The sequence below is a fragment of the Astyanax mexicanus genome, chromosome 3 (assembly GCF_023375975.1).
Source record: "Astyanax mexicanus isolate ESR-SI-001 chromosome 3, AstMex3_surface, whole genome shotgun sequence".
Classification (NCBI taxonomy): domain Eukaryota; kingdom Metazoa; phylum Chordata; class Actinopteri; order Characiformes; family Acestrorhamphidae; genus Astyanax; species Astyanax mexicanus.
Genome location: NC_064410.1, coordinates 35,166,240 through 35,179,381, shown reverse-complemented (window position 1 = coordinate 35,179,381; position 13,142 = coordinate 35,166,240). Strand labels below are relative to the sequence as shown.

The 13,142-nt window shown below is 35.7% G+C and overlaps 1 protein-coding gene across 2 annotated transcripts; it reads right to left on the bottom strand.

Moving 5' to 3' along the window:
* Window positions 1-4,854: 4,854 nt before the first annotated feature.
* On the bottom strand, window positions 4,855-5,942 carry LOC125799517 (uncharacterized). Of its 2 annotated transcripts, XM_049476417.1 has the most exons (3): window positions 5,594-5,942; window positions 5,393-5,425; window positions 4,855-5,224 (listed from the first exon to the last, which is right to left on the bottom strand). In XM_049476417.1, the coding sequence occupies exons 1-3, from the start codon at window positions 5,903-5,905 to the stop codon at window positions 4,919-4,921; spliced, it is 651 nt and encodes a 216-aa protein (XP_049332374.1). In that variant the 5' UTR covers window positions 5,906-5,942; the 3' UTR covers window positions 4,855-4,918. The 2 variants fall into 2 exon arrangements, with proteins under 2 accessions (XP_049332374.1, XP_049332373.1); XM_049476416.1 differs by having other exon boundaries at window positions 5,393-5,941.
* Between the last annotated feature and the right edge of the window lie 7,200 nt (window positions 5,943-13,142).

Sequence of the window (13,142 nt, the reverse complement as noted above, 5' to 3'; positions counted from 1 at the left end):
GATTCTCTCACACTGCCATTCTGCTAGAGGGCGCTGCGGAGCGCCGTAAGGAACAGAACCGTCAGAGAAGAACCCGCCCTGTGGAGCCAAACGCTGGTATAACACCTCCTGCTAGTGTTTCTACTGTATGAGCGTTTTTATCCCAGTACAATAGAGAAGTACAGCCCTTTTAAATATATTTATACTGTAGCTTGAAGGATTATTTGAATGTATTTGTTAAATGGAGAAAGAAGGGAATTGTAGCTGATTTAAATACTTTAATGCCTCTAATAGCTTTAGGAATAACATAGTAAATTGATATTACACCTGTGTCTAACTTGTGCAACAGAAAGTTTGAGAAATATCTCTTTGAATACTTAAACAATTAGTATTTTAAGTTTGTAGTGTTTATAGAACTATTTCTTAAAAAATATAGTTAATTTGTTTTGTGTATCTATTTTTTAGGTCTATTGTTTACATTCTTTAACTGTTTTTCTGATAATAAAGTCTGATTTCTTCATATATTGTGTAATTTTCTGGACAAAAGTAAACCCAATATTAATCAAAGCCTTAATTTAAAGCCTTAGTGTTTTATATTATATGAACTCCTAACAGTACAGTAACTCACAAACCTACATTAAAGCCTAGTCATGCAAATAATAATAATAAAAAATAATAATAAAAATACAGTGATATACCTTGAAACCGTCAGAATTTTGAAAAATACTAACATATTCCTATAACATGTGGCACTGTGTGAATTGAAGAATGTTAAATGCCCGCACAAATTCAGAAATAAAATGTCTCATCCATCTGACACTTACTACAGCACCTTGCCGTGAGAATGCTGGACCAGGTTCAACCTTACTCACATGGTAACTCCTCACAACTTACACAGGTGTGTGCATTTTCAAGCTGTCTCCTGAACTGTCCCTACCTACCCATTATAAACAGTAAAAAACATAAATGTAACAAAATAAATTAGTGTAAGTCCATTTCAGAGTAATATTAATATTTTTTGATGAAATGACACATAAAGTCACACGTTTGCGCGCTGTGTGCCCTCTGGAGTTTGGAGTGTTTTTTTTTTTTTTTTTTGTGACAGCGCACCACGTGGTGACGGTTTGGTATGCCCCACCCCCAGCCATTAGGAGACCAATCAGGGCAAATTACGTTCCAGTGTTTTCGTCTGAGGGTGGACTATTGGTTGAAATAGGTGTCAATCCCTTTTGTGACCCTGGAGAAAGGCTATGACCTAATTTGATTGGACACCCCTAAACACAACGTGATTCAGCGCTCACGCCATTGGTGAAAAAGACGATCACTCGTGAAAAATAGTGTTTTTTAGACCAATAAAAACCACTGAATCTAGAAGAGGACATCCTTTTCATAAACAAGTTCTGTTGTTTTTGAAAAATAAAAATATTGGGTTATTTAATTTAATTTACCCCCCCCCCCCCTTTTTTTTCTCTCTTCTTTCTCCTATCTTAATTATTTATTTATCTGGTTATTATCATTATTATTAGAATTATTATTGTTTTTTTTTATTTATTTTATTTTATTTTTAATTTATTTTTATTTTTTTATTTTTTCTCTTCCTCCTTCCTTCCTCTGTTTCGTTTCTCATTTAACTGTTGTTCACTATCCTGAAGTCTCCTTTCGCGCCACAGCTCAGTAGGTGGCGGTAATGCGCCTGTAGTTGGTACGCCATCCGCCATTCATACGAACGTAGAAGAAGAAGAAGAAGAAGAAGAAGAGGACATCCTTAGCTTTGAAAACATTACATTTTGTGGTCGCTATGAGCTTGAGAATATTACGCTCCGGTTGCGCTGAAAATAAACGCATGTTTGTGAGGAGAAGTAAGCAGGCGAATAAAGGACTTTTTGGATATTTTATCTGCGGTCAGTGCTGTATTGTGGATGCTGTGATAGTAAGTGAATTTTCTATAATATAATTTGATGTTATTCTACATACTAATAATACTTTATAAGGCTATTTTGTTGGGGAGGCGTGTTCCCCATGTAAATAATGTGAAAAAACAGGCTGTTTTCAGTTGGAGATTTCTGGCGGCTGGTTTCATGTAGATGGCTGACAATTAGCATGCAGGTAGTTAAAGTAGTACTAAAGAATATGAGTCGGTTAGTTGGTCGGTGTGTTTAGAATTTTTGACCCTTTTAAGCATTCTACTTTACATAGTCAGAACGGGCCCGCCGGCGGGCCCCCTAGAGGGCGCTTCTGCAGCTTCTTCTCTGTCCTGTTTGTGATTTTCTGCTGTAACACTCAGCTCTCATCAGAAAGGGCGCTGATGCTGTATGCTGTAAACATGCAGCCGGAGTTTGCTGGTGTTGTGCCGAAAAGAGTCCCCTGCCGATCTCTGCAGGACGAATCAAAGAGGTTTTGGATTCTGGTATAGATAAATTCCATTTAGGGTCTATGAGAAAAATACATATTTCAAATCATATAAGATTGGTTTTAGATATGTTGAATTACAATGAATTAGTCAGTGATAATAGCTTTATGTTGTTTCTTGATTTCTATAAAGCTTCATGGATACATTCTACAAGCTCTCTCTAAGGTTGGTTTTGGAGAGTTTTTTTGTAAAACCGTTACATTACACAAAAATAATAGCAGTTCGCCAACATTTATGGTGGCACGTGGGATTAAACAAGGCTGTCCTATTTTGCCTTATTTATTTTTAATTGATTCCCAATTTCTTACTCTTCATAAATCCAGGAGTTAATTAAAAGGAATTAAAATAGAAGATAAACAATATTATCATTAGCCAACTGGCAGATGAGACAACACTTTTCTTAAAGGATGACTCTCAAATTTCTCTTGATATAGAACTGATTGATAATTTCTCTAAGGCTTATGGTCTTAAAAAGTGAGTTAATGGCTATAAAAGATTGTAATGCTGACATCATTTTTCCAGTTAGAGATCAAGTTAAAAGTAGGTGTCAGTTGAATTTTACTCCTCTTTTTGAAAAAAAGAGATTAAACGCATGGTTCCAAAGAGATCTGACCATTAAAGGAAGAATTTTACTCTCCAAAGCAGAAGGGATATCTCGATTAAAATATGCTGCTCTTGCTCTGGACGTAGATAACAAAATGCTGAAAAAAGTGACATGTTGTTTAACTTTATTTGGAAAAATAGAATACATTTTATTAAAAAATATGTATTAATGAATACAAGTCAATGTGGGGGATTTCATTATCTGGACTTTACAATTTTGAATAACACATTTAAAATTAAGAAACAATGTAATAAATAATCCTTCTTCTCTCTGGAGTTTAATCCTGAATTAAATTCCAAAAATTGTGGACTAAAGTTTGTCTTATCGTGTAACTATGATGTACAAAAAATTCTTACATTTTCATTAACTAATGCTTTTGACATGTTTTCTCCTGTATAAGCATACTTTTTCTCCTCAAAGATACTACATCTGGAATAACAAAGTATCCTCTAGGGGTGTGCGATATTGCTCTAAAATAATATCCCGATATTTCTCATCATATTTTTCATCCCGATTAAGGAATACTCTACAGTGATAAATGCTATACCAGTTGGTGCAAATTTACTGCTGAGAGATGTAAACTTTCCTTGGCCATTTTGTCATTCACTTGATTTTCTGGATACTTATGTTGGGAGTATGCTTTCAGCTAAACAGCAGCAAAATACTAAGCTGATAGGAGAATTACTTCAGAAAAACATTGTAATATCATTTTGCAATAGTATTGTATAGTGTGTGGAGAAAAGTGTGGTCTTTACCTTTAAAATATTTAATTTCCAACAAAGTGACAGAAATTGGGCTGAAATTAATATATAAAATTTACTCAGTGAAGAATTTTCTTTTAAAATATAAGTGTGGTATGGAAACTGACTGCTCATTTTGTACAGTGCTTCTGAAGATGTTACTTGTTTTGGCAATATTTCTAAAGCAGCAAGTTTTGGTCTCAACTATTACATTTTATTCCAATACATCTTATTAAAGATTTTTCTTTTACTTGCACAGATATATATATATATATATATATATATATATATATATATATATATATATATATATATATATTTTAGTATTTTTTATCATCTACTGATGATAAGTATTTTATGATCAATCTGTTCTTGTTGCTTGGTTTATTTTATATCCATAAATTATGTTATGTAAAACAAGTTTGAGAGAAGGACCATGCCCAAACTCCACGCTCTAACTCCACCTCTTATCAATAAACCGCCCTATGAATACCTGCTGTAACTACCTACTTTTCGTGACGAAAGTTCGCATCCCACCTCCGCCCCAACAACCTCCTGGTTGCTCATTATCAGCCTTTGTCTCAGCTTCTGTAGCAGTTACATCTTGTACCTTAGTTTCCTTCCTGTCTCTGCTGGGTCGGTGTCCAGTAGCAGGTTGGAAGCTTCTGATGCCTCATCCTTAATGTGAGAGGGCTGATCTTCCTGAGGGCAGTGAACTCCTCCATCTTCCACCAGTGTTTGGCAACTTCTGATGCCTCATCCACAATGAGAGTGGCCTGGTCTTCCTTTTGGGGGAAGTGAACTCCTCCATCTTCCACCACCAACTCCATCACAATCTCGCACAGTACAGGCTCCTCTATCACCTCAGCTTCAGCCTGGTTGTTATGGTTGTTTTTTGTTTTTTTATGTAAACTTTATTTATTTTTTATTTTATTTTTTTAAGGGTATTTTTTTGTTTGGTTTTTTTGTGGTTGATTTTTTATGTATTCTTTTTTTGCTTGTTTTCTCATATTTAATTATTTTTGTGGTTGTTTTTTATTTTTTATGGAGTGTGCTACTGTACTTCACTTACAAGACTTCAAAAGGACTAAAAGACCTAAAAAAGACCACTTACACTGAAATTTTGATTCATGCAGATTTATTTCTAATTTGCGTTGGCACAAAACCACTTAATCCTACACTGTCCTACTTATACAGCCTCCTTCCTCGTTTTCCTAGTCTTCCTCGTCTTCGTAGTCTTCCTAGTCTTCGCAGTTTTCGTGATCTTCCTCGTCTCCCTCGTTTCCTCTGCTTCTTTTTGGATTCAGCTTCGGGTCTGCATTCAGCCTCCCTCTCAGCTTCTTTAGTCTCTGCTGGGTCAGTGCCCAGTAGCAGGCTGGCAGCCCCATTCATGATGTGAGTGGCCTGATCTTCCTCTTGTGGGCAGTCAATTCCTCCATCTTCCACCAGTATTTCCACCACACTCTCACAAAGCTCTGTATTAATGGTCACCTCAGATTCCACTGACTCTGTTAAGTCACTGACCTGTAGCAGGCTAAGAGCTTCTGGTGCCTCATCCATAATGAGAGTGGCCTGATCTTCCTCTTGTGGGCAGTCAATTCCTCCATCTTCCACCAGTATTTCCACCACACTTTCACAAAGCTCTGTATTAAGGGTCACCTCAGCTTCCTCTGACTCTGTTAAGTCGCTGACCTGTAGCAGGCTGAGAGCTTCTGGTGCCTCATTCATAATGAGAGTGGCCTGATCTTCCTCTTGTGGGCAGTCAATTCCTCCATCTTCCACCAGTATTTCCACCACACTCTCACAAAGCTCTTTATTAAGGGTCACCTCAGCTTCCTCTGACTCTTTTAAGTCACTGACCTGTAGCAGGCTAAGAGCTTCTGGTGCCTCATCCATAATGAGAGTGGCCTGATCTTCCTCTTGTGGGCAGTCAACTCCTCCATCTTCCTCCATCAACTCCATCACAGTTTCGCAGAGTACAGGTTCAACCATCGGCTCAGCCTGCCTCTCCTCCACCGTTTCAGGGTCACCTTCCACTTGAGTGATCACGGTCTCCTCCATTGTTGTCGGCTTCTGAATTCTGGATCGGTACAGGTAGTAAAGCGATCCACCGGCTGCTACAGCTAGAACTGCAATGCTGGCTGCTCCTAGTATCCCTCGAACTGCACACATGTTGTCGCTGCAAATATCCGCTGACAACTGAAGTTTTTTCACACTGCTGCACCTTTTATACTCAACAGTGACGTCATAGTTATATCCACAGCGGTAAACTGAACTGTAAAGTCACTGACATGAACTTTCCAATGTTGGCAATAAGCCAACAAACAATAAAAAAAGGTCCAAAATCTGATTAAAAATATCTACCAACTTTTTTTTTTATTGTATTCTTTTATTTTTTCGTTTTTAATATGTAAATATTTATGTGGCTATTTTTTTGAGGGGGTAGTTTTTTGTTTTATTATGGTTGTTTTTTATGTAAACTTTTTTTGGTAGTTTTTTATATTTATTTTTTGGGATTTTTTTGCGGGTAGTTTTATTTTTAGTTGTTTTGTGGATGACTTTTAATCTAATCTTTTTTTGTTTTTTTAATATTTAATTATTTTTGTGGTTGTTTTTGATTTTTTTTATGGATGGTAGTTTTTTAGTTTTTTTATGGTTGTTTTTTAATGTAGTAGACTGATGCCAACTATGTTTTTTCGCTTTTTAAAATTTTAGTATTTTTTGTGGTTGCTAAAACTATCCGGTTTATTTGTATTTTTCATAATTTCATGTATTTTTTTATTTTGTTTAGATTTTTTAAAATCTTTTTATTTTTTTATTTCAATTATTATTATTATTTTTTTTTAAAAAAGCTCCAAATCTTTTTAACATAAAGAGGACAAATTCGTTTCCATGTTGATTAGAATAAAAAAATAGTTTGAATAGTTTTATAGGTGATAAAAACTAAACAACAAACTGTGCTGAATTCCTCACTACTGCTGTAACGCGTTTTACTTCACATATGACAACAGTTCAGTTTTAACTATATATAACTATAAATAAATAACATTTAGATAAAACAAAATAAATGTTCTTCCCAGCTAACTAAAATAAGGTTCGCTAAGTTGTTGGGTCGCAAAAAGTTGCAAGCGACGGTCTTATTGAACGTTTTTAGAACCACCAATAAACATTTAGAAGACTATTATGCGACGTTTAAACAAACATATTTAAATGTCTTTTATAGTCTTCCGTCCTTTAAACGTCTCTAATAATGCTAAGTTAAATTCTATCGTTTATTAGATTGTGGCATACAATAAACACAAGTAAATGCTGCAATCTGCTGTTTTTTTTTTTTATTTTTTATTATTAAATAGGAAAAGACATATTTCTCGTGTATTGCTGCGATCAATGATTTGCACGCTTGTGCACGCTATACGCCCAGCGCAGTTTCAGTGCGCCTCTTGGGGTGAAAGAGCCTAAAAGAATGTTAACATACAATGTGTTTACCTCCAGCGAGTCAATACTTCAAGACCGTTTTTATTCATTTGTAGTTTAACACGTATATAAGCGGGGAGGCTGTTACTGGTAATGAGCGCTAGATTGCGCTTCTTTAACCCTCCTGTCGTGTTCACCTCCTGCCCCTTACTTTAGTGTTCCCTGTCAAATTTGACCGGTCAGTTTTAACTGCTCTTAAATTAGCACAGAAATCATTTTTCACCACCAAATTTTTATACAACATTTTTTAGCTGTGAACAATGTCTCAAAGCTGTGTTTAATCTGAATTTATAGAGTTATACAAGATAACTGCAGTGAAAGTACATTATAAACATATGAACATTATAAATAATATATTGATAACCAAAGACAAAACTCAACATGAAGGTGTGTGTGTGTGTTTGTGTGTATGTGTGTGTATATGTGAATACATGCACATGAGTGGCATGTGACACTCAGCTCAGAGTGGGCCTTGCAAACAGCACATTTGCAGCACCTCAGGCTTGTTTTGTTGTCTCTATGGGCACAGAGCTTACATGGGTTTTCCCATACCTGCATATTCCAGGCATAGCTGCTCCTGGCATCACTTGGTGCCCAGATCTTTATTCCATATTTCCCTGTTTTTCCCTTTTTGTAGCCTCATTGTATGGGAGATATACTCCTGCTAAAATCAACAGACCTATGTAGGCTTGGAGGTCTACCAGGTCGATTTCTCTCCAGGTGTCCCCAAACACACGCTTCCCCTCCAGGTTTGTCATCTCCAGTATAATTCCCTCAATGAACTCTGGTAAAAAGGGTTGAAAGCTGGACTTGATGTCCACATGAGATACCAACGCATACCGTGTTGGCCCTGGAGTCAGGAACATAAGTGGGGTGAAAATAAGATGCATTGTATCATCAGGATGTTGGTTCATGTGGAAGGATCGGGACATAAGCACGGAAAAGAGATGTGTACCCGCAAAAGACATTGTTCAATCTGAAGTGTGTGTGAGTGTGTTTGTGATTGTGTGCGTGAGTGAGTGAGTTTGTGCGTGAGTGAGTGTGAGTGAGAGAGTGAGTGAGTAAGTGAGTTGGGGTGGTGTGTATGGGATGTTTTGTGTCTGATGAAAGAATATATTCTGGATACCCATTTATTTCCTATGGCTGTCACTTTTGACAGGGAACACCACAGGTGTAACAAGGTTGAATAAAACACTCAAAATTCAATGAAAGAGGTAATCATCACTTTTAGGTGTTCAAGTGCATAGTGTGGAGGATATCATAAGGCCTTGAGGCAATCAGATGTAAAACACAATATTTACGAGTGTTGTAAATCGGTCAGATTTGACCCGAACACGACAGGAGAGTTAATAATTTGGTTTATAAAATAATAAAAATAATTAAAATGAATAAAAAATGAATAATATAAAATATAAACTCATTAAAAAAAACTAATTTAAAACAATCACAGGCTTTCTGAGAGTGTGCAGAATAATAAAAGTTTCAGTTTCAGTTAGTTTCAGTTTTAAATCATTAAAACAGCTCATCAAAACCTCAAGCCATACTTTATATTTAACAATATTTGATTAACTTACAGGTCCTTGCTTATTTTTATTTAACTGAACTGATTTGTATATTATTTCGCGCTGCGAAAGAGAGAGTCGCGGCACATTTAGCCTGATTTCTCTTAATTAATTATCAGTAAATATGTGGCTTTAATAGTTAGTTTATTGCATTTTTCTTATTTATTACAACGATTTTTTTTTTTAGAAGACCGAGGTTATTCTGCGCGCAATGCCGCGCGCGCTGCAAGCTTTGCTTTGCCTGCCTGACATGCGCTTGACGAGATTTTAACTAGCTAAATTAATATATTTAATAATTTAATACATTTGCCCTGGTAAAAAGAAACGAATGCTAACATATAGCTTTATATTTCTGTGTATTTCAAATGTTTTAAGTTTTATATAATTGACGGGCAGCATCAGACGCCAGGATGCGCTTTATGTTTTCAGATATAAAAGTGAATTTCAGTTAAATAATAGCAAAGTGAAATAAAACAAATTTATGTTCAGTCAAAGTGCTTTTCTATTTTAATTTTCCATCTCAAAAACTCCAGCATTTGAGTGAGAATAAGCATCTGTTGAAATTCTTATACAGCAGAATACATATATCTGCTATTTTAAGCTACTGTTAAGTTTGTGTACAGAACAGAAATATAAATCTTTTTAACTGACAGAAATAAATATAACTAATATTAATTTATAGTTACTGTGCAGATTTTAAAGTAAATTTTATTTTTATAGTTGATTTCTGAAGGCTGTGGCTGAGGTTTATTTTTCTGTGATAAGGAATGGGGTATTTTGGAGCGCAGGGCGCAGGGGGATCTGATTCAGTGACAGGTGAAAGCCGATATATATATAATGAACTGTGATATATATATACACGTATATATATATACACGTATATATATATATATATATACATATATATATATATATATATATATATGTATATATATATATATATATGTATATATATATATATATATATATATATATATATATATATGTATATATATATATATATATACATATATATATATATATATGTATATATATATATATATATATATATATATATATATATATATATATATATATATATATTATATATATATTATGTATTATTATATTATTGTTTTTTTAGTCTGCATTTTAGTTGCGAAGTCCATAAAGCTAGCTAGAAATGTTCTACAGTTTGTGGCTGTTAAAATGTAAACTATTTTCTGTCTTTTCAATCAGTATTTTGAAAATGTTGAATTTAAGGGCTGTCTCTGGTTGGTTGTACTGCTGTATCTAATGATAAAATGTCCTCTTAAGCCATTGTTTATTTTTAAGTAGCCAACTGTCATATGTTTTTGTTTTTCCTGAAAAACTTGAAAAAATGAGTTAGTTGATTATTTTAGGAAGGTGTAGACATATTTCTCCTACCCCTCAACTCTCGCAACATTCAGAGTGTGAAATGACATGACAGCAGGTCCATTCACCAAAAACAGCAACACGATGATCCATAGCTGCCTCACAGCCTCCCCCTCGCTGCAAAAGCAGAAAGTATGCATGCCATCAGCTCCCTATGAAAGTGAGCATACATGAAAACACTAGCTGCTGTGCATCATGTGTGGCTTCATCATGTGAGGGGGCTTCTTGCTGTTCAGCTTGTGCCATTCCATATTTGGAGTCCAAAGACAAGAGTGAAAACAGCGTGGTGTTTTTCTGTGTGACACTTGAAAGAAGCTGATTTACACCTGCTTGCATCAGTCCGCCCTCTGCTGCCACTCAGGATCCCCCCACTCTTTTCAAGCTTCACTGATGCCTTGCAGTCTGCTTCCTAATCATAATCACCGTGACATGAAAAGGCCCTTGTGCTGTAGTGGAGCCCTTCAGACACTCTGTGTACTTCCTGTGCTCTCATTAACTAAAGGACACTCATTTGTTCCCTTTTTCTTTTTTCCTTTTTCTCAAGAATGATATAATTTTATAAATTATTCAGAAAGCCTTAAGCAGTGCAAGGGCCTGTCTAAACATATGTTAAAAATGGACCCTTATATACTTGGAAAAATATTTATCTTAAAATTCTTGCTAAAAGCTCACTTTGCACTGAGTCTTAGGTCTCTAATGCTAAGGACTCTAATGCTAAGAAGTGTAATGCTTTGGTTTTACTTTTATGTACGGTAACAAACTGCAAGATATAGGGCAATACAGCATAATAATGTATATGGCAACTTAGTAGCTTAGAGTGGGACACTTCTAGAATATACTGCTATATAAATCCTACCCATTAACTAACCCTTCAGTACCACTTTTAAATTCTCTATATTGCCCTATCCGAATGTGATTACTTTCTCAGGGGGTCCTGGGGTAATTTTCTCTTCTATGGGTGGTCCTCTGTAATTTTATTCCCGTCTGGAACGACCATGTATGTTTTTTTCTCAGACGTCCTCTGAGAAAATTACAGGTTGAATTATCTACTGTTTTTCGCTGAACTCCGTGGTCCTCCGGTAATTTTAGTCCCGTCTGGACTCACATCTCTGAGTTTTGTCAGCTTGCATTTAATAAAACAGCTATTTGTCCACTACCACCCACAGTAATTACACTTTGGGCGCAAGTTTCCACGGAGATCCACGTAAACACAACAGCGAGTGGAAATGGAGGAGCTACTGAATGCGATGTCATGTGGCCAAGAAAGCCCAAAAAACTCACTGGTCCTTCTGTTTTTTTATTTGTAGTTCGGATGCAAGAGTTTTTTCACCAAGTAGAACTGTAAAATATTTTACAGGCTGTATCTCCACCTCACTCACTGCTTTTGTCTATTTTTCCCTTCACAGCGTATGTCCAGTTGCACAGATGTAAAAGCTGTGTAAATTTGTATCTGGCTGTTTGCATTGCAGTGTATCGGATGTGTCTGGTTTCATCACCACACTTGAAAGTTTTAGCTTAATTCTCTGTGAGTCTTCAATAGTTGAATGTTTTAGCTATAAGCATTGCGGCCTACAAAAGCCAACTCCTACAAAACTGGAAAAACAATTTTTTGAATATTGAGCCCTTGTTGTTTAAACTGTGGTTTGTACAGCAAACATACAAGATAGCATATCAAGTCCTGCTTAATAATTTTTCAGGAATGTAGTTAATAACCTTCTGTAAAAGTTCTGTCTTCTAATTTTCTACTCTTTCTCTCTTCTACTTCTAATTTCTTTAAACATGGAGTTGAGATGTGCTTTTTATTTTCTTTATACCACCACTAAAAGCCTCCCTTACTGATGTTGTCCATTTTCCCCTTCTCCTCAGCATATGTCCAGTTGCAGGGTATTGGATAGGTCAGATTTCAATACCACATTAGAATATAATCCAAATCAGAATTGAAAATGTTAGTAACACTCTGGGAGTCAAATTTCAAGCTTCAATTGTTGTTAGCATTGCAGCCTACAAAAGTCAACTCCTACTAAAAACGTGTGGGGCTGGGAAAAAATCTTTAAATATTGAGCGCTTGTTGGTTAATCTGTGGTTTGTACAGCAAACATACAAGATAGTTATGCTAACATCCAAGATAGCATAACAAGTTCAGCTGAGGGATTTTTTTAAGGAATGTAGCTAATTTTCTTATCTATAAGTTTTCTCTTATGCTGGTAACAAACTGCAACATATTGCGCAATATAGCAAAATGATGTATAGGGTAACTTAGCTTAATGTGGGACACTTCTAGAATATACTCCTATATAAAGCCTATCCATTAACAATCCATTAATCACCAATTTGAAATCCTGATGAAACTAAAAGAGAACACTATATAAGTGATGAGTTTTGAAGACATTTTACACTATCTTTTTAATGTGACCTATATCCAACATCTATTTGATTTCTGAATTCTTTAAACATGGGGCAGTTAAGATATGCACCTTTTATTTTGTTTAAACAGTGACATTACTTTGAAGATTTATGAGCTCGCCACCCCACCACTGAAAACCTCCCTCACTGCTGTTGTCTATTTTCCCTCTTCTCCTTAGCATATGTTTAGCAGTGTTTGCACTGATGTAAAAAAAAAAACTGCATGAATCTGACTGTTCAGACTGTGTTGCAAATCAGTTTATCGGATATGTCTGATTTCAATACCACCAGACAGCCTCTTACTCAGGGTTGCCAGGTCTAACAAAAATACCCAGCTCAAAGTCAGTCTAAAACTCGCCCTTCAGAAGCTTAAACTGTCACACGTTTAAAGCAAATGGCAAATGAACTGTGAGTGTAGGACTTAGTATTTTGTATCTTTGACATTTTTTTTTCATTGCCTGGTGATTTCTGGTTACATTGTGATTTCTTTCTCTCTCTCTCTCTCTCTCTCTCTCTCTCTCTCTCTCTCTCTCTCTCTTTCTCTCTCTTTCCTTTTCACTGTCCGCCCCTATGTC

What these genes read in the sequence shown, in the direction of transcription:
- LOC125799517 (XM_049476416.1), bottom strand. Translation starts at nt 5,905, where the DNA reads ATGTGTGCAGTTCGAGGGATACTAGGAGCAGCCAGCATTGCAGTTCTA. An exon ending in CAGAGTCAGAGGAAGCTGAG is followed by an intron (nt 5,225 to 5,392) that starts GTGACCCTTAAT and finishes GTGGAATCTGAG; the next exon opens with GTGACCATTAATACAGAGCT.